Consider the following 27,416-nt stretch of genomic DNA (forward strand, 5'->3'; position numbering starts at 1 on the left):
TTTAAGGTTTATATTCCCTACAAACTGTATGGGTGTTTTGGAAAGATAGCTTGTCTTTGAAAGTTTCCTTATTTAGGAAATAAGTGGTAATACCTACTCCACGGACCTCTCAAGATTATCCTGAGAATTAAAAGTGATAATGTATAGAACATGTGTCGCATGTGATTAAAAAAAAAAAAAAAAAAAACAAGATTCAAATTCGGTTCTGCCACTAACTAGTCATTATAAAAGGACCTACAGCATTCTACTGAAAGGTATAAAAATGAGAACTAGCAAAATTATATATTGAAAATAAAGTTTTACTCAAAAATATTTGACTTGGCCAGTATACGTTGGCCAGGTGGGGCAGAACTTCCAAATCAAATAATATTTTTAAATAAAACTTTCAATTTTTTCACCAAAAGACTTCACCAAAAGAGTAAAAGAGAACCTACAGACTGGGAAAGAAAATTTTGGCTATGACACATCTGACAAGGGACTAATCTCTAAAATCTACAAGATACTACAAAACCTCAACAACAAAAAGACAAATAACCCAATTAAAAAATAGGCAAAGGATATAAACGGACACTTCACCAAAGAAGACATTCAGTCAGCTAACAGATATATGAGAAAATGCTCATGACCATTAGCTTTTAGAGAAATACAAATCAAAACTGCAATGAGATACCATCTCACTCCAGCGAGGCTGGCACTAATCCAAAAAACACAAAATAATAAATGTTGGAGAGCCTGGAACACTTATGCACTGCTGGTGGGAATGTAAAATGGTACAACCACTTTGGAAAACAATTTGGTACTTCCTTAAAAGCTAGAAATAGAAATACCATAGGATCCAACAATCCCACTGCTTGAAATATATCCTAGAGAAATAAGAGCTGTCACATGAATAGATATATGCACACCCATGTTCATTGCAGCACTATTCATCATAGCAAAAAGATAGAGACAACCTAGGTGCCCATCAACAGACAAATGGATAAACAAATTATGATACATACACACAATGGAATACTATGCAATGATGAAGAACAATAATGAATCCACAAAACATCTCACTACGTGGATGAATCTGGAGGTCATTATGCTGACCGAAATTAGTCAGTTGAAAAAGGACAAATATCATATGAGATCACTATTATAAAAACTCAAGAAAAGGCTTAAACACAGAAGAAAGCATTTTTTGATGGTTGCGAGGGTGGGGAAGGAAAGGGAGGGGAATTCACTAACTAGATCATAGACAAGAATCATCTTAGGTGAAGGGAAGGATAACACACAATACAGGGGAATCAGCACAACTGGACCAAAGCAAAATCTAGGAAGCTTCCTGAACACAACCAGACACATTGAGGGACAGGATAGCTGAGGCTTGTCCCTGGGGAGCACAGTTTCAGAGGTCATCTAGGTCAATTGGCATAACAAAGCTTATTAAGAAAATGTTCTGCGTCTCACTTTTGTGAGTGGCATCTGGGGCCTTAAAAGTTTGCGAGCAGCCATCTAAGATGCGTCAGTTAGTCCCAACTCACTTGGAGCAAGGGACAATGAAGAACACCAAAGACACATGAAAAATATTAGCCCAAGAGACAAAAGGTCCACATAAACCAGAGACTCTACTAGCCTGAGACCAGAAAAATTAGATGGTGCCTGCTACCACCAGTGACCACCCTGACAGGGAACACAACAGAAAGTCCTGGATGGAGCGAGAGAAAAGTGTGGAGCAAAACTCAAATTCACGTGAAAAGACCAGACTTAATTGCCCAACAGAGCCTGAAGGAACCCCTGAAACTATGGCCCCCCGGATGCTCTGTTAACCCAGAACTAAAACCATTCCTGAAGGAAGCTCACTCTTCAGACAAAGATTAAGGAGTATAAAACATAAAACAATACTCATGAAGAGTGTGCTTGTTAGTTCAATAGATACAGGAGACAAAGTGGGTGGCTCTTGTCCAGAAGCAGGATGGGAAGGCAGGAAAGGACCGGAACTGGTTGAATGGATGCAAGAAACCCGGGGTGGAAAGGGGGAGTGTGCCATCATATTGTAAGGATTACAAGTAGTGTCACGTAACAATGGGTGTATAAATTTCTGTATGAGAAATTGAGTTGAACTGTAAACTTTCACCTAAAGCACACATACACACACACTGAAAAAAAAACCTTTCAAAATTTTGCCAAGGCAAAGGGAAATTAACATTTTATAAAATTAAATACATAATATGTAAAATATAATGATGATTTTGATGCACGAAAGTGATTAAATAGCCTTTTGTTTGTGTCATCATGTCATTCTCATCTTACTAGTATTTCATTTATATGGTTTACTAGTTATATTTCTTTGACTCTTCTTCCAGTCATGTAAAAATTTCAGTAGTACTTTGTGTCATCTTGCATATGTGTTTAGTAAAGATACATCCTTGGTTTTTCATTCTGACCTCATTCTTTTTTTTATGATAGTATAGTTATAGCCAGTAAAACCACTGATACCCTTGGCATTGCTTATTCTTAATAGAAATAGCTTTCTGGCTTACTTTTATGCACCTGTTATATGCTTGTCTTTATGCATTTTGTAATACCTTCCTCTATGCTTGGGTAACCATATAAATGTCTGGAATACTTTTTATTTATGTCGGTTTATAAGAGGACTATCTAAAACATCATATATTCTCAAAGCTTTTATGATGTGGCAGTAAACCTGTTCCCCGATAATATACCACGGGTTTGTCCTCACTTTCAGAGAATCAAATGGTTGGTTTCTTGAACCACTGAAACGAATCTCTCACGCTTAATAAAAAGATTCAGTATTCACATAATTATTTAAGTTCGTGTAGAAGAACAAGGTCTATATATTTCAACCTGCTCATTTTAAATTATGTCAGGTGTGAGAGGAGATTGGGCTAATGGATTTGAGAAAATTAGTACATGCAATGATTAAAGGTATAAATAGACTTTGGAGTCAGATTGTCAGATTTTAGTCTCTGTATGCTATGTCTTATTTGTGTGATTCTGGACAAGTTGTTAACTTTTATTTGTCTTGGCATCCTGATATGTAAAATGGAGGTAAAATAGTAACTCGACTTTTTTTTTGGAGAGGGGATTAAATTAACCATATTAAAATAGGATAATAGAGGTAGTGTACACAGCTTGCTCTCTAGCACCTAAGGGACATCCAGCAAATATTAGTAATTGTTATTAATATCAATATCATTAAAATTACAGAGTTCTTATGTTAACTCATTTTTGAAGATTAATAGCTTGTTAGCATATGCAATATGTGTCAGTTTTCTTAGACTAATTTTCTAAAACTATTGCCCAAGGAGAACCTCTATGTGAAATTAAAATAAAATTTTTATTAATAAGTACCAGAAATGAAGCCTTCTTCAGCAGATTTTTAATTGACAAGTAAAGGCTTACCATGACTAGAATGGATTTAAAATTAGCTTTATTTATGTTGGTTCAGGAAGATTCCATCCAAAATTTAAATTTTCGCGATTGGCTTTGCCAACTAGACCATCACAGATGAATCTCACCTGTCCTTTAATTTTAAGCGTTATAAAATTTCATGAAGTGTTAAGTGAAATAAGGGGCTTCCCTGTGATGCATTAAGTCAGGGTCATTTAATTAAGTTCCTTTTGAATCAGACTGTGAACCTGAATATAGCATTTAGTGTTCATAATATCCCACTAGATCTCTTTTATCAACAACGGTTTTGATTAACTCCTAAATGATTCTGACTTTTCTTTTTTGATTTTTTATTACACAATAATTTTGAAAGTGTTCTTCAATAGCTTAATCATTTTATAAACCATCACTGGTGAAGTGTTATTTTGGCCTGGAATGTGTCACAATAGAAGTTAGTTATCATGACTATTGAGATATCAGTGAGAAGCAAGTTCTTGAGACTAACAGGCTATACATCTAGAACAATACAAGATATGTAAGTCAGTTTTTAAAAAAACGGATGAACAAGAATAAATTAATGACTTCTTATAAAGCAAACTGTAAAGAAATAATCTTAAACGTATCATCAGAAAGCATGACTTATATTTATATAAAATATAAATATATTTATATAAACATATTTATAATGTTTGCTGTATGTATATATATGGGTTAGGAATGCATTTATGCAAATAGAGAGCCCAACTGCAGTGGCTTACACGGGCTGAGGTCTGTTTTTCTTCTGTAGCAAGATACTCAGAAGCAGACATCAGGCTGGTCCAGCTGCTCAAATATGTCATCAAAGATCCAGATTCCCCTGGCTTCCTGGTATGCTGTCTTTAACATTTGTCTTCCTTTCCTACTCCTGGTCGTTAGATGGCTGTTGTGCCTTTAGGCATCATTTCAGGTGTATAAGCAGAAAGAAGGGGGGAAAGGAAAGGCCAAAGTTCTTTCTTCTACACACATTTTACCATCGTGTTGAGGAAAGCGCCTTCCTAAGAAGTTCTCTGTGTTGCCTTGGCCAGAACTGCCTCTTCCCACCGCTTCACCTCAGCTGGAAGAGTTTTAGGAATTGGGTATTTTAGCTGTGTACATTTTCTTCTGGGTTGGTTACATTTTCTTGGATTAAATCAGTATTGGTTTTAATACGGTTTAATTGGGTGGGGGAATCATGATCTCAGAAAAAAAAAAGCTCTTTGCTTAGCCAAGTTTTAAAAGTTGCGCTAGTAAAAAAAAATACAATGGAAAGTATTGTTTTTTAAATGAAGTTTTTTCTGCTTCATTTTTTAAAAATGCAAATAGTCAAAAGAAGGAACTTTATATTTTTCCTGCAAAAAGCTAATACAAAGTAGGAAAACTTCATGGTAGAAAAGTATTCAAATTATTCAGTCTGGTAATTTGGCACTAACCTACATTGTTTTTTAACATGAAATAAGACTGTAGTATAAGTAAAGAGAAGCAGTATCTAAATTTTTCGCTGCTCCTACTAAATTTTGCAAATACAAACATTAGAAGCCCATATAAAATATTATAGAAATATCCTATTTTATTATATCAATAATGTGATTAATAAAAAGAGCATTTCTCCCCGAAGCATATTCTAGTTTAAATTCATCACAGATTTAAAATGTTCTTCCAGTAAAGGTGATTTAGCTACAACATTAGGTGGTTAAATCATGCCTCCAATAAGCTCCAGTGGTTCTCTACTCGAGGCATAGTGCATTGAGTCTACCAAAAATTGAGATCACATTTAAAAGTAATTTAGCATTTTTTTTTCTTTGAAAAAAGTATAATTCATTTAAACTTTCATGTAATAGTAGAAGGACGTGGAGTAAGAAAGAAGTGCAGTTTAGAGGAAGGTGCAGTTAAGTCCAAGTTTGACGCCAAGGCAACCTATTTAGATGAGGTGTCAATCACCTGGGCTTTAAAAGAATAGAATTTTACACAGCACCAAGAGCAATGGCTCGAGGGAATGATACAGCATGGTGTGATTTGGATACAGCTACGTGCTGTTCTACAAATGGGAAATAAAATAAGAGATGGGGTTGCCAAATCGCAAAGATATATAAAAAACTCTTGGGATTAGCAGTATCCCAAACAGCTTGAAAACTCCAATTTGCATGGTGGAATCTTAAAGGTAAAATTGCTAGCTTTAGTTGCCTTTCTTCTTTGCACTTTTGCCAAATTACCTATGATAGTTTACCTATTTTGTGACTAAGAGAATATACCTAGTTAATTCAAGGACGATTTTTTTCTAAAATATGTATGTTATATACATACTTGAGTTGTTCTGTGCAAACCAGATAACTGCTTTGGGGATCTTTTTAATATACATAACAAGTTATTTTTGTTTATAAAGATCATCATCATATTTTTTTTTTAATCTTTTTTTTGTCAGAGTGAAATTTTTACCTTTTCAGATACATGGACAGATAGGTGAACAGGTCTTGCTATGAAAAAGCAAAAGAAAGTTTTTGTCTGTCAGTATGTTTTAAAGTAAAAGAATTTGATTCACTATATTTGTCGTGCAGGGGATTTGTGGGACAGCCCATACATTCTCAGGTAAATAGCTTGTTTTTACCAAATGAATCTGTCAAGACAAAAATGCTGCTTTATTTCTGTGGTCTGTCTTTGATAAAAAATTGTCATAATGCCCTACTGATACGTAATACTGGTGTAGCTACAATGCGTTGATTACATTGTGCCAGGAACTAGCATAAACACTTAAAAATACATTTTTTTAATTTACTCAAAACCTATCTATGAATTAGACTGTCCTCATTTATAGATGAGGAAATAGGATGACAGAAACTTGCCTTTTATATACATCTAAGTCTAAACTGGAAGCCCTGGTAGCGTAGTGGTTAAGAGCTACAGCTGCTAACCAAAAAGGTCAGCAGTTCAAGTCCACCAGATGATCCCTGGAGACCCTATGAGGCAGTTCTACTCTGTCCTATAGGGTAGCTATGAGTCGGAATTCATTCAATGGCAATGGTTGTTTTTTTTTTTTGGTTTTGGAAGTCTAAATTTGAACCCTGGTCTGTTTGACATACGTAAAGATACCTACTTGCTAGGTTAAAACATGCTAGTAGTACAATTTACCCCCACCCCCTGTTTTTTTTGTAATCATGAATTTTTTTTTTTTTTTTTTTATAGTGGTACTTGATAAGAAGTGAGTTTTGCACCTTGTTGGATCCTGCATACCTGTGAATTTCATGTTTCTGAATATCCTACATGTCTCAGGACAATTTTGTTGCTATGGTATTGTCCTTGTTTCTTAATTAGCATAGTATTGATGGATTTCTCTATTTTTCGTCTCTTCCTTTTCCTCATGGCAGGCAATAGTTTTCTGACTGGTGTTTAGATATATGAAAGACAATTGCAGACTTCAAGTGACTCTTTAGAAACATAAAAACATCTTACAGGGTCATATTTTGGAACAGGATTCAAAAGGCTCCTGGCTTTAATCAGTTTTTTCTTTGTATCACCACTCGGTTTGAAGTATTGCATGGACAGAGTGCCCTGCTGGCATCCCAAGTAGCTCATTAGCTGTTCATTTCTGTCTTCTTTGCATTGTTTCACTGACTGCCCATCAACATTCAATATGAGGTTTGGGGCACGTTAAAAACAACCTGGAAAGATATTATTCAAAAGTATGTATTATTTACAGATCACTTGAAAGTACTAGGCATTAGTCAAGGACGGAAAGATCAAAAATGCATTTGGCATTTATCAGTGATTTATTCTAATAGTGGAAAACAAATCAGATGTTTAGCGAATTTCTAGGAAACAGAGACCAAGTCTGCCCAGCACAAAATTGGAAAAAAAAAATTAAAAAAAAAAACAGACTTAAATATTGATTTTTGGTGAACCTATTGGAATGTATAGGTCTCTGGATGACACAGACAGTTTAGTACTCAACTACTAATCAAAAAGTTGTCACCCTACTGAAGGGTTTGCTATCCTGGGTATGTCTCCAACCCTATCCCATAAAAGATTTAAGAGGAGACATCCTGGTGAGAGTTCCTAAAGGCAATTGGCATGTGTTTGTCCCCTTTGGAGTTTGGTGAGCATAAGTGGCCGTACAAAATGCTAGGAACAGACCCACATTTTGTGAGGCCTGAAACTAATACGATAGGTGAAACCCTCATTAAGAAACAAAATATATGAGTATATTACTTTCGAAAATTTTACAAACTATATTACCATGTGAATATATTCTTAGGGTCCTGTTCAGGTATTTAGACAGGGTCCATTCAAGGGGCCCCATAGCTTCAACTTCCTTAGCTTCCTTATAATTCCACCTCTGTAACTCTACTGTTATTTGCTTCCCACTTGATGAATTCAGAAGCATGGGAATTTGCTGGAGATTCCTGAGACGACAGAAGAATTCTACAGGACCAAATCCAGCTAATGAATCTAGCATGTTGCAACAGCAAGGATGTCTTAGTTTGCCATAAGCTAATGGCATACCAGAGAAAGTAGCTGGGATTTATCTGCCCTGAGGAGATTCCTGCCCAAGCAAGCAGCCTCCTGGCAGGAGGACACCCTAAGAATAAGAAAATCTGGAATTATTCATTTCACATAGTCAGAATCTGAGGAAGAAATTGTTTTAGTCCCTCCCCCAAGAAAGTGAAGTAGTGAAGGACCAACCACAGGAAACTTTGGGGTGGCGCAAAATAAAAGCCAGGTGTGTGTTCCATGAAAGAGAGAGCATCTTGATGGTTGCTGAAATGAAGAGCAAGACAACTGGTCTCTGTTATATCAGAAAGGTATCAGTGTTTGATCCCTCTACCTCAAATCCCTACTCCTGCTGCCTTTTTCAACTTTGCAGGAACCAGCAGATAGCAAGACTGATAGCAAGGAGATGAAGAGGGTGAGAGATCCGATGACATGTCCCTAAAGCTATTGAGTAAAAAGAAATAAATTTGAGATCGAAGTCTGGTTTTAGACAGGACTAAGCTATTCAGTTGGAAACCCTGGTGGCATAGTGGTTAAGTGCTACAGCTGCTAACCAAAGGGTTGGCAGTTCAAATACGCCAGGTGCTCCTTGGAAACTCTATGGGGCAGTTCTATGCTGTTCTATAGGGTTGCTAAGAGTTCGAATAGACTCGACGGCACTGGGTTTGGTTTTGTTTGGTTTTAAGCCATTTAGTAATAAAACTGAGTTGTGATTTTCAGTAAAAAGACTGTTCTACAGTTGAATATTACATGAAAATTTGAGTTGTTATCAGAGAGTTGGAAAATGAAGATACAACTGAGCAAACTGAAAGGCAGAAAAATAAAGAGAGAAAAAGGAAGACGCCCTCCATGCATAACCCCCACCCAGTTCAGGCTTCTAGATAAAAACTTTCTATTTATGTCAAGTAAAATGGGTTTAGGTAGCTGGACTTTGCACTCCCCTTGTGGTCCTGTCTCCAGGTCACTGCAGTCAATATCTTAATCTGTGTTCCTGTTAACATAAACCACTTGTGGTTGCCAGACAATCAGCCTTACAGGGTAAGAATGGGTTTAATTATATACCAGCTTGTCTCCAAACCTAAAATGAAACACTGAAAATATACTTAGTAAAATCCTATAATATTTAGTTTTCATCTGGGATGTAATTAGTTTTGTTTGAATTCTTGATGCTATTACATAATGTTTTTAATATTAAAAAGCTCAATTTAAAAGTAGAAGATGTATGTAGAGACATCACCAATTATTCTGAAAATTTAGTTTTTTCTTTTATATGTTATTATAAATGGTTTCATTTAATTACCGTTTTAATATTTATTTCTTCCAGAATATGTATTAAACAATTCTAAAGAAGGCCATGGTTTGTATAGCTTTCATTTTTTCCCCTAATGGCTTCTAGGAGAAGCAAAAGGGAATTTAGAAATTTTGATTTTCGAGTGACAGGCCTTGGACTATTAAGTAACTCTGTCCTTCTAAATTGTCACATTAAAGTATGAAATATATCCAATTTTGAGTTTCAGGCTGTAATTCTTGATTGTTAGGAAAAAAAAGGCCACTGAGTTTTCATTAATATCCTAGGGCAGTGTCTAAAAATTATTGTGGCATTACTTTCAGGAAACTTTCTGAATTGCTTTTGAAGTTTCTGTTTTCTTTGCTCTTCCTCTTTTTTGTTGTTGTAAACTCTGTCCAGTTTTCTTGTTCTTATTACAGGTTGGTTGGATTAGCAAATTATAGACTTAATTATAGAAACCTCTTGGTGCAAGTCATTTTAATGTCCAGAATCTGATCCTATTTCAAAACTAAGAGATACTCAAAGCCGTAAGAAGTCTAAGTGTCCAGTTAGATTTTCCACAAATGGTAGGTTGGTCTGTTCTTGTTTAATAATATCTGGCTACTTTCTTTTCCTCCATTCGTTTTCTTCTGCCATCCATCATCTTCCTTTCCACTTGGAGAACCATCCATCCTTCCTCTCCATTGCGTCATTACCTTCTACTTCTCAGAGGCCCAAACCTCAGTCCTATTTTGTCTTTTGGAACAGAACTAAAGCAATCATCTGAGTCATTCAAATACTTCTTTGATACCCAGAGGCATGAGGATTCCTTGAGTCCTTGTTCTAATGGGGGCTGGGGGAAAGAAAAATGGCCCTCGGAGGGGGATCCTCTCCGGATTACAGAGCAGGAAGAATGCACAGAAAATATACAAAAGAGTACTCAGACTAATACTTTGAGATATAATCTACCACATATACTTGGACAAATGTATTCCTTCTGCCTTTATTTGGCTATTTAGGAAATAACAGTATTTTCATGTGTTCTGCAACTGACTAATATAGTCTTGTATCACATGAGTTTCTTCTCAGTAAATGGAAATGAAAAAGAATGAGGTATAGAAATGGAAAAGAAAGGAGTATATTTTTATTAGAGTTGGTCGCCTTTGGCAGCCCATAACTTATTGGAAAGGAGTCCCTATTAATAATGATTTTATTTTCCTCTGAAATACTGAGTAAGCCAATAACCAGGATGGGTTATATTAGTGCTTCTCACATAAAACGCAAATGGAAATTTTTATTGTTCCCTTATCTTTTAGAAACAAATAACTGCTAGGATATTTTTATTTTTTCCTTTTATTTCTTGGGAAATCTATTATTTCTTATATTTAAAAAAAAAAAAAGAGAGAAGAAGTTGAGTTGATTCCAACCCATATAGACCCTAAAGGACAGAGTAGAACTGCCCCATAGGGTTTCCAAGGCTGTAAATCTTTACAGCAGCAGACTGCCACATCTTTCTGCCCTAGAGCAGCTCGTGGATTTGAACTCTCAACCTTTTGGTTAAAGCAAAATGCTTTAACCACTGTGCCAGTAGGAGACAGAATAAACCTTTATGATCCAGTTTTTCTTAGCTTGTTTAGATCTCTGTGTACAAAAACTGAACATGATTTGCAAATCACAGGGCTTTCTCCTCGTATAAAAAGTTGTAAGATTTTTTGGCATGTACAGTTAAACCATCATACTACTCAAGCAAAGAAAAACAATCAAACAGAGCAGTCATCCTAATTCTTATGAGGTTTAATTATAATGACGACTTTTATGAGTTTACCATGTGGTAACCTCCAGGTTGAATTGAGTTTATAAATGTATATGGCACTCACATTTTTAAAATAATGCTTGATTTTTTTCTTCTTTTTTACCATCACTTACCTAACTTGGAGATTTCAAATAGAAATGTAGATTTTAAAATTTCTGCAAGAGGAAGACCCTCAATGAGATGGATGGACTCAGTGGCTGCAGGAATGGACTTAAACATAGCAACAATCATCAGGATGGCACAGGACCAGGCAGTGTTGCGTTCTGTTGGACATAGAGGGTTGCTATGAGTCCGAACCAACTCCATGGTACCTAACAACAACAACAAATTGGAAGCTAAGATATGACAATAACAGGCTTGCTTTCTAACATAGAGCTGAATATTATCTGTCCCCTGTATCTGGGGCATTCACTCTCCAGGTTACACACTCTGCTTCACTCATTCATGTTACCTGTTTGGCCCACTGTTTGAGTTTGCAATCTCTGCTTTAGAAACTGAAGCCACAGCCAGCAAGTACACTTTCACATTCTGCTTGATTGAAAAACACACGTAGCAGCTGGAGACTATGAAATCTTAAAAGGTGGATTTCTTCTCTGCTAGAAGGGAAAATCCCATGGGTGTGAAAATACAGGTTCGACCATTCTTGAACGGACATGAAATATACTTTACTGATGGATATCTATGTTTCTGGACCATAAACTTTCCAAGAAATGATATTACTTGTAGGTTGTTTCCATTTTTAATGACAAATGCAGTCTCTGAGTTACCAATTCTCGTTATTGGATCCTTGTCAGTGTGTTGTTAAGTCAAGGGAGCAGATTTTCTTTTAATTTTTTCCTCCCAACTCTGCACTGTCCTTAGAAAGTATTTTTAGTAATGGCCTCTGTTATTTCTTTCCTGATTGATCACATGGTCCTGGTTGTTGCCAGTGATTAAAAGCAATACCTCCTGGCCTCTTGGAAACTTGTTTAATACAAATTTTACTTCCCATTCTGCAAACCAGTATGTCCATTTGTATTAGTAGAATTTTAGAAGTATAGCTATTTAATGGAGACCATAATTCATTAGGAGCCCAGGTGACACAGTGTTTAAGAGCTTGGCTGCTAAGCAAAATGTCAGCAGTTCAGATCCACCAGCCACTCCTTGGAAACCCTATGGGGCAGCTCTACTCTGTCCTATAGGATCACTGTATGTTGAAATCGACTGAATGGCAATGGGTTCAGGTTTTGGATTATTCGTTAAGGAGGATGCTTTTGTTTTCTCCTTAATACTGAATTGCTGTCGTGGTGAATGATGCTTTTCAGAGAGAATTTATAGGACTCTGATGTCACGCCCTAGATGAGACTTTCCAATTTTAGCATCTGTCCCCTTGGCATACTTCCTGGTGTTGACAGTTAGATAAGAAGACACCCCTGGGTTTTTGAAGTCCTCCAGCTACAGATGGTGGGCTTTTGCTTGCAGAGTCTATTTTAGCACTGACTCTCTTTTGAATCACCTTCCTATATATTTTTGGTGGAAATTTTACATAATAAAAAATGACAAATCTTGCAAGTGAAATAATTCTAATGGTGACATTTGATATGAAATCAAAACCACATGTTATGTATTGACAGAATCTACCGGTTCTCACTTTGCATTTGAATTGTCATACAGAAAATAATGCATATTACAAATAAGAACTGGAAAGAGCCCTTCAGTCATTTTTCTTATGGTTTTGTATTCGGTACTAAGTAGGTGAATATTTTATTCATTACAACAAAGCTTCCCAGAGGCTCTTGTAACTGGAATTAATGCTGAGGGGGTTCATATTTTGTCTGTTTCTGTGCAGTACTTCATTTATACCTTCTGAGAAACAATTTTTAATAATCTTAAGACGTATTTATTAATTTGATTCCAAGTCATAGTGACCCTATAGCACAGAGTAGAATTGCCCCATGGGTTTCCAAGAAGCAGCTGGTGAATTCAAACTGCTGACCTTTTGGTTAGCAGCTGCATGCTTAACCACTGCACCACCAGGGCTCCAGTTATTATGTACTATCACTAATTTTCAGTGATTTCAAAACCCCTAAACACCTTACGAGGTAGATACTGTTATCACATTTGCACAGGATGAACCTGAGTTTCAGAGAGGTAAAATAACTTCCCCAAAGTCACACAGCTAGCTACTGGTGCAGCTAAGATATGAACTATTGCCGTGTGACTCCAGGGCATGTGCTGATAACCAGTGCGCTGTGCTGCTTGGTTATCTCCAGGACAAGCCCCTTTTGTAACACATTTGTTTAATGAGGTTAATTTAAATATCTTATACAAAAAAACCAAATAAACACAGTGCCATCGAGTCGATTCTGACTCATAGCGACCCTATAGGACAGAGTAGAACTACCCCATAGAGTTTCCAAGGGGCGCCTGGTGGATTTGAACTGCTGACCCTTTAGTTAGCAGCTGTAGCACTTAACCACTGTGCTACCAGGGTTTCCAAATATCTTATATAGAAGTAAAAACATTTTTGTTTAGTTCTGCTATATCATTTTCCAGTACTGTATTTTAGCGAAAGCTTATTTTTTCCACTCAGACTTTTTTTGGGGGGGCAGTGGTGGGGCGGAGAATCTCCTTTAAATGAGTGACAGGATATCCATAGTTTTAAAATTTGGTAGAGTTGAATTATTTTGTTGATATATGGTCATGGTAATTTCTTTAGTCATATCTTCTACTTATGGCAATAGGTGAATTGAATGAAAATTGAGTAAAAATTATTTCAGTACCGCTGTGGAAGACCTTAGCTGAAAACAGAACTTAGAGGATGTGAAGACTTGAAGGTTAAGATGGCTGGTTAACCATATGATTTTAGTTCCCCTCTTTCCCAAAATTTGATTGAAATGGCAGAAAAATGCATGGGCAAAGAAATGAGCCTATAAGAATCCTGGGAAGCAGGAAGGATAGAATTGATAGATAAGACATTTTGAAGAATGTCTATAAAATATTAACCAAATAGAATGTAGTGAGAGAGAAATCCAAGCTGTGAAATTGAAGACACAAAAACTGAAACAGAAATTTGCAAAAAAAGAATCATTGCTCCCTAGAGAGCTCACAAAAAATAAAAATAGTAATGATAATAAAATCTTCCACTGAGAGAAGGTGATGTACAAGATAAATGAAGGGCAGTCAGCTAAAGCTGGTCTGTTTGGACCCCTCTGCCCCTTTGCTGGCTCCAGCATTTGCAACCTGACTGATCCTGGGAGAATAGTTGTTTGACTTGAGGATTTTCTTGAGAGCAGTTGCGATGGGGTCATCGTGAGTTGGAATCTACTCCATGGCAACCACCACCTCCACCGTCATTAGTATCTGTTTATTTTGCAAAAGAATCACAGTGAGCACAGGGAAATTACTAAAGGCTTTTAAAGCGATGTAGGAAATTATGAGGCACCAACCTTGCCCACTTGGATATTTCCTTGCTATAATAACTTCCTGGAAAATCATTTGTTAAATATATTCTCCATGTTATTATACTGTAATGATATGGACACTGTTTTTATCCAAATGAGCAATAACAGCGCCTTGCTTATATCTTAGCAATAAAATCTCATTTGCATGTTGTAAAATGACAGTCAATGTTTCTAACAGGCACACTGCTTCCTGCTGTTGCTCTTGAAAGAACAGGGAAAACCCAGATCATTATTTTTGAACAGTAGGCCGTGCACACCGAACTTGCAGTATTTTTTCATTGCATAAACCATTTAGAGCCGTACTTTATAGTCTATTAAGTAAGAAGTGAATTGAACATAATGCCTCTTTCAAGAAGTCAGGATTGTACTTGTCGTAAAAAGTATACCTTTTTAGCTGTTAACAGTTACTCCTTTTACTCATTTATCAATGTGATGAGGACTGTGGGCTCTAATTCTTTTATAATTATTTGCAAAATAGAAGATTTGTAAGAGTTAAAACTTAAGGATTCTTAAGGGGCAAATTGAGAAAATGTAGTTAGTATTGTATCTCACTTTTTATCTTATTTCTAATTTTTAAAAAATAAAACTTATGTAACAAGGTATATTTTTAAGAAAAACAAAACTAAACTAGTCTCCAGGATTTTTTGTTGCTGTGGACCTGAGCTTTCTACCCCTGCTCCAGGAAAGAGGAGGCTAACGTTTTATTTCTAAAAGTCTGAGTTCTCCCTTTTATTATCCCCATCTGCCCTCCACTACAAGTAAACAGCTTTATAATTTCATACCTGTTTCTGATAAGAGGAAGTAGAGGTTATTGTTTTAATTTGCAAAGGGTAAGCAGCCTGACTTGGAGGTAATTTCCAAGAAAAATGATCTTAGAATAGTCATTTTTGGAAGTGGCAAAAAATTGTACCCATAACCCTATAAAGGGCCTCAGAGGAAGGCTAGATATTGGACAGACTGATTTATGGGTCCCTGGGAGCTGAGTACCAAGGACCATGGCCTTGGGAAGTAAGCGAAAAGATTCTAGTGTTCAATACATGAACAAAAGACTTAAAGCAGTCCACCTTTGAAAGGACTATGTGGGCTTGGGCAGGGAGCATCTCTGTAGTAATCAATTCTCACCAAATCAAGGGTCTTCCTCAAATTTTCTGAACAAAACATGCCTTCTTGGGATTCTAATAAAACTTTAGGGATTATTGAGGGTCCCCACCCCTACCCCACCCCAAAATACAATACATGACTAAGTTAGAATTTCCTGTCTAACTAGAATTTCTTGTCAACCCTATAAAATGGGGAATAAACCATATTAGATTTTTTTTTGTTTTTTAAAAGTTATGAAATATGACTTTTCTTCTGCTTGAATATCATTTATGGACCATATTCACACCTATTCCATACTTGCCTACTAAATAACACTCTTTAGAAATAGCATGGCTTCTATTTTTAAATCACTTTAAAATAGTTTATATTTTTTTCCTCTTTCTGTTTTTTGTGCTAGAGATACAACAGTAGCCTTTCAAGTAAAACTTGTGTAAAAATAAAAATATGTTGTTACCTTAGAGGTACAGAAGCTCACCTTGACTGTTCCCTTTAAGCATTGAAAAACAGAAAGTTATACATGGGTTCTCTGTTAGAGGTGGGTTTTTCCTTTCAAATTGTTACAGATTGTGATATCATCTAGAGAGAGCAAGCAAGTGATTAATTCTACAAGACATTTCTAGAATGCCTGGTGTCCTTTGTCCTATGCCTTGGAAACAAACATTTTCAATTGTAAGACATCTAGGTTAGGACAAACATGAATGAATTAAAAACTTTCACTCATACATCAAATGAAAAATTGGTTAGAAACCTATGCTACTCTGCATTAGGATGTGATAGTAGAGTAATTAATAACTTACATACTCAGGATGTGCTGATGATATCCATTTTTTCTTAGTTTTAACAAAAACTGTCAGTGGGATGACTGATAAACATACTAGGAAACAAATTATTTTGTGTGATCTCAGAGTACACGTTTGGTAAATATATCACAGATAGGGAAATATTAGCAGTTACCTGTCAGTTACTTGACTTTTTCTGAGCTTGACAGTGAAAAATAAAGTAATGGCTTGCAAACATGTCGGAAGTCTCAGCTGACTAAAACAGTTCCAGTAGAGAACTGCTAATATTACCATCCCCTCGATCATCAATGTCATTCCCATTTAATTTTTTTTTTAAAGTTACTTGATGCACTGCATAATAAGAATCCCTGCATTCATTTTAGGGGAGAATGGGCTGTGGTGGGATGAATTGTGTCAACGTAGAAGTCAAGCTGTTCTTATAGAACCCATTAACTTTGTACAAATTATCAGTAATTTAACCACTGAACATTAAATAATAGATTCAGTGACAAGTAGGAGATGCTTCAAATGCACTTAATACCAAGTGATGTTGAAGATCAGAAACACATGAACAGAGTTAAAAGGTGAATGACAAAAAGAAAACATCAGTGAAATATGAAAAAATACAATGTCCAAAATATTTGCTATTACCAATCAGGATATAAGAGATAATAGAAAAAATATTAAGCAGTTTTTTATGTACCAGTTATTGTTCTAAGATAGCGATCTTATTTGTTTGGTTTTATGGGAGCCCTGGTGGCAGTGTTTAAGCGCTCAGTTGCTGACTGGAAAGGTCAGTGGTTCAAACCCACCAACCGCTCCACAGCAGAAAGATATTGCAGTCTGCTTTCACCTCCATAAAGATTTAAAGCCCCAAAAACCCTATGGGGCAGCTCTACTCTCTTCCATAGTGTTGCCATGAGTGGGAATCAACTCAACAGCAGTGGGTTTGGTTTTTTATTGTTGCCCTCAGATGAAGACCCTAATCCTCTTATTTAGAAACAAATTTTGTCTAGTGATTTGTAATACAATTAAGTTTTTTAGTAAGGCTTTTTTGAGCTATTAAAATATTTCTTTATAATAGATTGTTAAAACTGTAATTGTGAGATCAAAGACCAATAATACGGCAGCTCCACATTACTTTCAGTTCAGGTTGTACCAATTACCCTCCCCAATGAAGGGTAACGCTAATGTTTATTAATAACAGCATTTCTGATTGACTCAAAGCCATTTAGAAACAGCCTGGCATATTGGCTTAAAAAATTGTGTTGACGCTAACACTAGGAAAAATGTTTCCTTTATTTCTTTTGTTGCTTCTTTAATTATTGTTGCCTTTTTACCCTGACTCAAGCTTTTAAGAAAGCATCCTAATTATAGAAAATCTTCCAGATTTTAGCACTGAAGCATAAATGCTTTGTCTTTCACCCAAGTTTTAATTCCCAGTGGTTGTTTTTATTCTTATTATACTTGCTTTTTAATAACATGTGCAAAGAGCTGGAGATAGAAAACCAAAAGGAAAGAACACACTCGGCGTTTCTCAAGCTGAAAGAACTGAGGAAAAAATTCAAGCCTCGAGTTGCAATACTGAAGGATCTATGGGGAAAATAATAAATGACACAGGAAGCATCAAAGGAACATGGAAGGAATACACAGAGTCATTATACCAAAAAGAATTAGTCGATGTTCAACCATTTCAAAGGGTCGCTTATGATCAGGAACCAATGGTACTGAAGGAAGAAGTCCAAGCTGCTCTGAAGGCATTGGTGAAAAACAAGGCTCCAGGAATTGATGGAATATCAATTGAGATGTTTCAACAAATGGATGCAGCACCGGAGGTGCTCACTTGTCTATGCCAAGAATTTTGGAAGACAGCTACCTGACCAACCGACTGCAAGAGATCCATATTTATGCCTATTCACAAGAAGGTCATCCAGCTGAATGTGGAAATTATAGAACAGTATCATTAATGTCACGTGCAGGCAAAACTTTGCTGAAGATCATTCAAAAGCAGTTGTGGCAGTATATCGACAGGGAACAATCAGAAATTTAGGCTGGTTTCAGAAAAGGACGTGCAACCAGGGATATCATTGCTGATGTCAGATGGATCCTGGCTGAAAGCAGAGAATACCAGAAGGATGTTTACCTGTGTTTTATTGACTATGCAAAGGCATTTGACTGTGTGGATCATAACAAACTATGGATAACATTTTGAAGAATGGGAATTCCAGAACACCTAAATGTGCTCATGAGGAATCTGTACATAGATCAAAAGGCAGTTGTTCAAATAGAACAAAGGGATACTGAGTAGTTTAAAGTCAGGAAAGGTGTGCATCAGGGTTGTATCCTTTCACCATACCTATTCAATCTGTATGCTGAGCAAATAATCCAAGAAGCTGGACTACATGAAGAAGAACAAGGCATCAGGATTGGAGAAAGACTCATTAACAACCTGTGTTATGCAGATGACACAACCTTGCTTGCTGAAAGTGAAGAGAACTAGAAGCACTTACTGATGAAGATCGAAGACCACAGCCTTCAGTATGGATTACACCTCAACATAAAGAAAACGAAGATCCTCACAATTGGACCAATAAGCAAGCAACGTCTTGATAAACAGAGAAAAGATTGAGGTTGTCAAGGATTTCATTTTACTTGGATCCACAGCCAACACCTATGGAAGCAGCAGTCAAGATATCAAAAGACACATTGCATTGGGCAAATGTGCTACAAAGTCTTCTTTAAAGTGTTGAAAAGCAAAGATGTCACCTTTAAGACTAAGGTGCACCTGACCCAAGCCATAGTAATTTCAGTTGCATCATATGCATGTGAAAGCTGGACAATGAATACGGAAGACCAAAGAAGAATTGATGCCTTTGAATTGTGGTGTTGGCGAAAAATATTGAATATACCATGGACTGCCTAAATAATGAACAAATCTGTCTTGGAAGAAGGACAACTGGAATGCTCCTCAGAGGCAAGGATGGCGAGACTGGGTCTTACATACTTTGGACATGTTATCTGGAGGGATCAGTTCCTGGAGAAGGACATCATGCTTGGTAAAGTACAGGGCCTGCAGAAAAGAAGACCCTCAACAAAATGGATTGACACAGTGACTGCAACGATGGGCTCAAGCATAACAACGATTGTGAGGACAGCACAGGACCAGGCACTGTTTCGCTCTGTGGTACATGGCGTCACTATGAGTTGGAACCGACTCGATGGCACCTAACAACAACAGTTGTTTTAGCAGGACCAAAATATTTTTAGTTTGTTTTAACCATATGCATGGCTTTTAATTTCAGTTTTAAAAATGTACTTTTGAAAACATAAAGTACATATGACAACTCTGAAAGAATGGAGGTGTAGATGATTCAAGAGAACTAAGCCCTTTCTTTTCAGTATAATTTTAATGTTTAGAACAGAAACAAATTGATTAATTATAGCACCAAGAAGTTTATAGCAGTTAGAGTAAAAGATGTACGTGAAAGGATTTTGACACAGATCTACCCTGGAGAACTACGTGATCTTGGAAACATAGAACTCAGCTTTTCTAAGCTCACGTGTCCTTCTAAGTAAAATGGATTAAAAAAAAAATGATGATGATGATAATTTTGTAGAACATTAGAAATACATTAGTAATAAAAAGTACTTTTAAATGTCAAAGAATTATATGGATGTTTTCATAGCATTATGGGTTTTTCAGAAAAGAATGGGATGAGACTTATTGGTTTATAAAAAAAAAAGTGTTACAAATCAGGAGTATAAAGGAAGACATATTTGAATGTAACAGAGTGGTCTTTCCATTCCTTTTTTTCTTTTCTTTTCTTTTTTTGGCTCCTTCTCTATAAGCAATTAAGAAAAACTATTGATTTTGTATTTGTGAAATGTAGAGCAGTATAATAAGTGAAGTGAATATTTTTTGGAGGAAGGCCTTGTATTGCAATAGCTGTTTCAGGCTGTTCCCTTACCAGAAATAGTGCTGCTAGGCTGTTAAAAGTGGGAATAGGCACTTAAAATATGATTTTCACTCAGCCAGGTAAATTATTTGCTCCCCTTTCCCCCTTTAAATTCCTCTCTGTATCTTCCAACTTTACTTATGTGCACAATTTGACTTTTTCTTCACATGAGATCTGATTAAGTAGTATGAAGTAGAGATAGAAATAGGGTGTTTCACTTAAGTTTGTAAGCTTACCTTTGATCCCTTTAAAAATTCTGTGCTTGATATTGGAGATATACTCAGCATTTAAAAATTAATTGAACACAATCTTGACTAAGTAAGGTTTCTTCATTCCAAGCGTTTTATCAGTCCCTTGACAAGAAGAGAATCTCTTGACTATCATTTCTGGTGTTTAAGCTGAGTGCATTTGCAGACCTTTTGGTAGAGAATCCCACAAAATTTCAGAGCAAGAATTATTTTTGCATCATGAAGATGGCACTTGGTCTGCAACATTTGTTATAGGTGACTTCCAGTGAATAGGTTAAATACTAATTAAGACATAAAAGCACAGAGCAGAGTAATATAAGAGCTGTGCTTAATCAAATATGTTTGCATACTAATGTTGTATGTCCCTGGAGGAACTGCAGTCTTCGACAGCAGGTAGATGTGTTAATAGAGAAGTGTTCTTTTGCTGAGTTGAAGCAAATGCTGATGATACCTTTATGGAATTAACCATTAAGCTGAATATATAGGAGAACAGTTTAACCAGTCAGGAATCCCGTTTCGAGTAAAGGGTGCTTCTAAAATATTTGTCTTGACAGCTCTTTTTTAGCTTTTTCTTCAGGGCATTATGCTTGGAGATTTCAAGTTTGTAGAACTCAGTGTTGTTGAGACTCTTGGGTTTGCCCTTGGGGCCTCTGACAACAGAAAAACAAGTTTCATAAGCAAAGAGATTAAATGGTTGCAGCAAATTCCCTGGTTTTGCTGACTCAGGAGCAGATGCTACTTCTATTCCTATCATTAAATGCCCTTTTTATAATGCTCCTGTCCGCAGCCATTCCAGAGCAGATTTCACTGCTATAAACCACAGGTTTGTGTGGAATGGCATTGAAACTTAGAACTCCCAGAGTTGGGACACAATTGTCAGTTCCTAGTCCTTTGTACAGCTGAACTAATACAGGCAGACCCTGGGTTAGAAATGCTTGATTTGCATACAACCCTCAGTAAGAACCAGCCTTCATAAAGCCTATCAGGGACAAATTGACTCGGTGTGCCGCTGGGCTCCCACGATGGGCTGTGCTTTTCTCGCTTGTGCGTGTGCGCATCGAGTCTTTGGGCGGCCACTGGTGGAAGGCGGGCTCCAGCGACCTGGTGCGCCCAACCGTGGCCCAGCAGCCAGCGGAGAGCCCACATGCGTCCATCTCCTTGGGAGCTCGAAAAGAGCCAACCCCATGGTCCGAGTACCGCAAGCACCACTACTCCGCCCTGCATAGCCTCTTAAATTTCCTTGCAGGTGGTGGAGGCCAGCGGCCAGGACGCTGGTGCAGTACTCTACCTGTTCTCTGAGGACAACCGGTCAGTCCACCCGGCTGGCACACGCACGGCAGGCCTCCACGTAGCTCCCTTACCAAACTCGGCCCCATCCCAGGGGTGCAACCCAGGAGCCATCGCAGCACCTCTCTGTGCTCCTACTTCCTCTACCTTACACATGTGGGTTGTCATTATTGCAGCAGGTCTTGGCCTTTCGGTGACTGAAAGGGAGCAGGCAGTCTTAGAATTCTGACCTTTGTATGTCCGTATTGTGTCCCGGTGTCCCTAGCGAACTTCGGACTTGGACTTCCCTAAGCATCTTCTTCCCAACCCTTATTTGGGCCCCAGGCTCCCTCTTAGCACATTCTGACCTAAGATTCTCCCTTGCACCTGAGGCAGGGGCCTCATAGTCACCCCATGAAGTTTACAGGCCTGGTGAGGAGGGGATGAGGGACTGATCCTTCTGGCCCCAGCACCATCCTGCCCATGCCCCCAAACCTCCCTGCCTCTTCTGAGGAGGGTTCAAAACCCAGCAGAAATGCAGCCTGGGCAGTACAGTGTAGATTTTTTAGTTCAGAGTGTACAATAAACTAATTGCTCTCAAAGATTTTACACAATAGAATCTTCTGACTATTTTGGGTAACGTTTGTCCTGTAGGTATCTCTTCAACTGTGGAGTGGTTCAAAATAACAAACAGATGTGCCTCAGGACATTATTATTTTATTGCTTTATTGTCGGAAAGATATTTTAGTGTATCTGTAAGTGTTTCTTTAATGTTTCTTAAGCATAGAAAGGTGCACTATAAACTATATACTGAGAACAAACATTAGACTGACATTACATACGAACTATACGTGACTGTTCAACTTAACCTACAGATTCAACTTGAAGGTAGATTTAGGAATGGAATTAGTTCATAATTCAGGGATTGCCTGTACATTGATCTAATGGTTGGACTGGGGAAGACTTTCAGATGCACCAGAAAGATGTACTGTTACATTAATATGGTTTTAGAGGTCAACTGATTTTCCATTTGAGCTGGCTTGTTCTGCAATATACGTAATGGGTATATTAGTGTAAATTCAATTTAATATATATACAACTTCTCACTTATCAACTGTCTTGTTATCCGACATTTCACGTTTAAGACAATAGTAAAATACGTGCTCTCTGACTATTTTGTGCACTAACCACATACATCTGGCAGTAATGAATGCCGAGGTGCAAGGTGAGAATAATGTTGGCTTTGATGGTTAAGCTTATGTGTCAGCTTGGCTGGGCTACAATTCTCAGTGGTTTGGCAGTTATGTAATGATGTAGTCATCCTCCATTTTGTGATCTGATGTGGTCATTCTTTGTTTTTGTGTAACACTGATTTTCACATAAAGACTTGATGTTTGGAACCTAACTACGTCCATGAGTGAGGAGAGAGCGTAAAACATTTTGTATATAAAATATTTCAGCACATGGGTAAGAACAGACAGATATCTATGTATTTACCATTCCAAATTAAATGTTACGTATTTATAAATATTTGAGATTTCTTATTTTAAAAAGAAATGATTATAAATATATATATATATATAATTTATGATTATTGTATATATGTGTATATGTATCTGGTAGTGCAATGATTAAGTCCTCAACCGCTAATTGAAAAGTTTGCAGTTTGAAACCACCAGCTGCTACATGGGAGAAAGATGTGGCAGTCTGCTTCCCTAAAGATTTATAGCCTTGATAACCCTATGGGGCAGTTCTGCTCTATCCTCTGAAGTTGCTATGAGATAGAATCGACGCAATGGCAATGGGGTTGGATATATATATACCTCAGAATACAGACCCAACAATCTGCTTCCGAAGAGTCACACCATGAAGCCCTGTGGAGTAGTACTACTCTGAACACATGGGATCACCATAAGTCAGAATTGACTTGAGGGCAACTAACAATAACAACATATCACTAAATCCTAACTGACCTTCTCTTTCTCTTTCTGCTTTCCCCGAAGGAAGTAAATTACTGTTCTAAACTGACATGTATCAATACCATTACCAAAACCCACCACTGCTGTCGAGTCGATTCCGACTCATAGCGACCCTATAGGACAGAGCAGAACTGCCCCATAGAGTTTCCAAGGAGTGCCTGGCGGATTTGAACTGCCGACCTCTTGGTTAGCAGCCGTAGCACTTAACCACTACGCCATTACCAGTTTTTTTTTTTTTTTTAATTTTCATTACATTCATATGTACCCATAAAAATAAATTATATTTATCATTTGGTCTTTTTTTTAAATGTAGGTAAATTATATCATTTATATTTTGCTTTTTTAAAAAACTTAACAGTATGATTTCCAAACCAAGATTTTGTTTATGTATTATAAGAGCTATATAGTCTTCCATAACATGAATAAAGTATTTATTCATTAATATTTTATTAATGGACTGTTTGTTTCCCACTTTTGGAAGCATAATCTTTGCTGAAGTGAATATCATTTTAACAGCTTGTTCAAATATGACAGAGTTTTACAAGGCAACCTAATGGTTACAAGAAGTACTGGGTGGTAGAGAATGTTCATCTTCAGATTTTCTGAATGCTGTACCATGTTGCCAGATTGCTCTCCAAAGTGATCGTTCCAACTTAGACTCATATTAGCTATTTTTGAACTCTATACCCAACACATCCTAAGCAACACTTGGTGTTTTAGACTTTCAAACAACTTGTTCAGTCTTGTGGCCCTGAAATGACATCATGTCACTGTTTTAATTTGCCTTTCTCTTACCCTAGCGAAGTTGGGCATTTTTACATGATTCGTAGTCATTTTATTTTCTACTGAATCATCTATAACTTATTTATTTGTAGGATTTATTATTAATTATTTTGGATCTAGTCTTTTCTTGGTTATGTGTTTTATAAGTTTTTATTCCGCCCGCCCGCCCCCCTCCCCCCCCCCCCGTTTTTGGCTTGTCTTTAAACATTTATATAGGAGTTTTTGTCATATAGTAGCTTCCTATATACTGCTAAATTTATCGGTCTTTGAAATTAGTTACGAGGAGCCCTGGTGGCACAGTGGTTAAGCACTTGGCTGTTAACCAAAAGGTCAGCAGTTCGAACCCAGTAGCTGCTCTGCTGGAGAAAGATGTGGCAGTTTGCTTCAGTAAAGATGTTAGCTTCAGAGACCCTATGAGGTAGTTCTACCCTGTCTTATAGGGTTGCTATGAGTCGAAATTGACTTGTCGGCAATGGGTGTGGTTTTTTGTTAAAATGAGTTGTTTTTGTTTAAGGAATCTATTGTTAATCTACCAGGGCATTTTCTTCTGTTTTTCTAAAGTTGTAGAGTTTCGAATTTCACTTTTTGGTCTGCAGTCCTTTTTTAATTCATTTTTTTCTATATCATGTGTAGTAATGATCTAACCTCATTTTTTTTTTTTTTTCCTATACGGGTAGTCAATTTTCCTAGGACAGATAGCCCACGTTATCTCTAGTGACTTATAATGCCACTTCTACAAGTTTTTGATTATAGTTGCATCTGTTTTTTACACTTTTACTTGACCTCAGAAGTCTATTTTTCTATTTCTAATATTCTAGTATTGGAATTAGTAATGTTTTAAAATAAGTCATACTATATTGTGGGGCAAGAGCCACCATCATTATTTTTCAACAGTTTTTTGGTTATTTTTGTCTTTTGGTCTTTCGTATGAATTTTAGGATTAGCTTATCAAGTTCTAAAAAAAAATGCTTGCTAAAATGCTGATTGGAATTTCATTCAAGTTTAGATTTATTTAGAGAGACTTGCCATCTTCATAATTTTGAGTAACCCAATCCCTATATATCTTTCTATTTTTTTCTTGTTTTATTATATTTTCTAGGACACGCATACATATTGAATAAAATATATGTTACTAGTTGACTTTATTCTACCCTATAAATGGAACATTTTTAATCTTTAGCAGTTAAATATGAATAAGATTAGTTTTTTTTTTTAATCTACTTTTTGAAATGGCTATATCAGAGCTTGTGAGAGTTAAATTAAATGTCATTATTTATGATACTGATTTTTTCAATTTTTCTTTTATGGCAAGATGAATAAAAACCCCACAAAGATGTCCAGGCTGTGTCCCCAAAACCTTTACCTTATATGGCAAAAAAAAATGTGCAGAGGTGATTAAATTAAAGAACTTGAAATAGGGCGATTATTCTGAATTATCCAGATGGACCCAATGTAATGGCAAGGGTCTTTACAACGGAAAAAATGAGGTAAGAGGGTCAAAGGAAGAGATGTCATGATGGAAGCAGAGGGGTCAGATAGATGTGACTGCAGCCAAGGAATGCAGGTAGCCTTTAGAGGCTAGAAAAGGCAAGGAATAGATTCTCCCACAGAGGCTCTAGAAGGAACATAGTTTTGCCAACGCCTTGGTTTTAGCCCATTTTGAACATCAGACCTCCAGAGCTGTAAGCTAATTAATTTATGTTGATTTAAGCCACTAAATTTGTGGCAATTTGTTACAGGAGCAATAGAAAACTAATATACCTTCCAATGGAATTGCTTTGCAAGGCTCTGATGTAATTCAGTTGAGAAAGAGTCTTCAGTAGTATGTATCAAATAATAAATGTATTCATATAGAAGTCAGTTTTCATTTTAGCAAGAGCAATCTAGGAATAAAGGCATTTAGAGGAGAGTCAGTCTTAATAGTTGTGGATTGGTTGTACAGTTGTACTAGTAACTAAGAAAGAACTACCAGTAACACTGTTTGCTATGGCCTCCAAAGGGTGGGCAAGCACTTAGTCTGTTGAAGATAGAGAGGCAGTCAGTTGCAATCAGGAAGTTCTGGACTAGATGTTTGAAGACCTGATAGTCAATATTTACAAAAGTTCTCCCAGCATAGCCAGTTCACATCTCAGGAAACTGGTTTCCTTTTTGTGCAAGAGGATTTATAATATCTCCCAACCCCAGGAGTTGTTAGGAGAAATAAATAAGATCATATATACAAACTGTCAAGTGATATACAAAGGACTATGATAAAAGTAACTCCACTCCCTGGAGGCCACACAAAGGGGCATAGTATAGTAAAAAGGAAACAAATTGGTAATGAAAGAGAGTAAGACCCTTTCTAACTGTGGTCATTACATTAGGTTGAATATTGACTTGAAAAAGTTGTAGCAACCCCAATTGGAATTTAGAAGGCTGGGAAACTTTAAACTGTTTGCTCCAGAGGAAGAAAGAGTATGATATATCATCATTTTTGTGAAAAAATATATGATAGGAAACTATATCATTAATATCACACCAAGTAAAATTTTGCTGCAAATAATTCAAAAATGGTTGCAGCAAGTGCATCAACAGGAAACTGCCAGAAATTCAAGCCAGATTCAGAAGAAGATATGGAATGAAGGATATCATTGCTGACGTCAGATGGATCTTGGCTGAAAGCAGAGAATACTAGAAAAATGTTTACCTGTGTTTTATTCACCATGCAAAGGCATTTGACTCTGAGGATGATAACAAATTATAGATAATATTGTGAAGAATGGGAATTCCAGAGCACTTAATTGTGCTCATGTAAAACGTGATCATAGATCAAACAGAACAAGAGGATACTGTGTGGTTTAAGATAAGGAAAGGTGTGCATCGGAGTTGTATCCTTTCACCATACT

General features: G+C 36.8%; 1 protein-coding gene across 2 annotated transcripts in view; it reads left to right on the top strand.

The window, feature by feature from the left end:
* Positions 1-27,416, top strand: part of KCNJ3 (potassium inwardly rectifying channel subfamily J member 3) — a 152,216-nt gene that overhangs the window by 34,853 nt on the left and 89,947 nt on the right. The window contains exon 3 of one of the 2 annotated variants that reach the window (XM_049887260.1): positions 6,592-6,628. The exons of the other annotated variant lie outside the window; for it this stretch is intronic. Within the exon in view, the coding sequence (XP_049743217.1) occupies positions 6,592-6,611 (20 nt within the window). The 3' untranslated portion in view covers positions 6,612-6,628. Of the gene's footprint in view, positions 1-6,591; positions 6,629-27,416 lie in introns of those variants that run through there. 2 annotated transcript variants of the gene reach the window in all.

The sequence above is a fragment of the Elephas maximus genome, chromosome 6 (assembly GCF_024166365.1).
Source record: "Elephas maximus indicus isolate mEleMax1 chromosome 6, mEleMax1 primary haplotype, whole genome shotgun sequence".
Classification (NCBI taxonomy): domain Eukaryota; kingdom Metazoa; phylum Chordata; class Mammalia; order Proboscidea; family Elephantidae; genus Elephas; species Elephas maximus.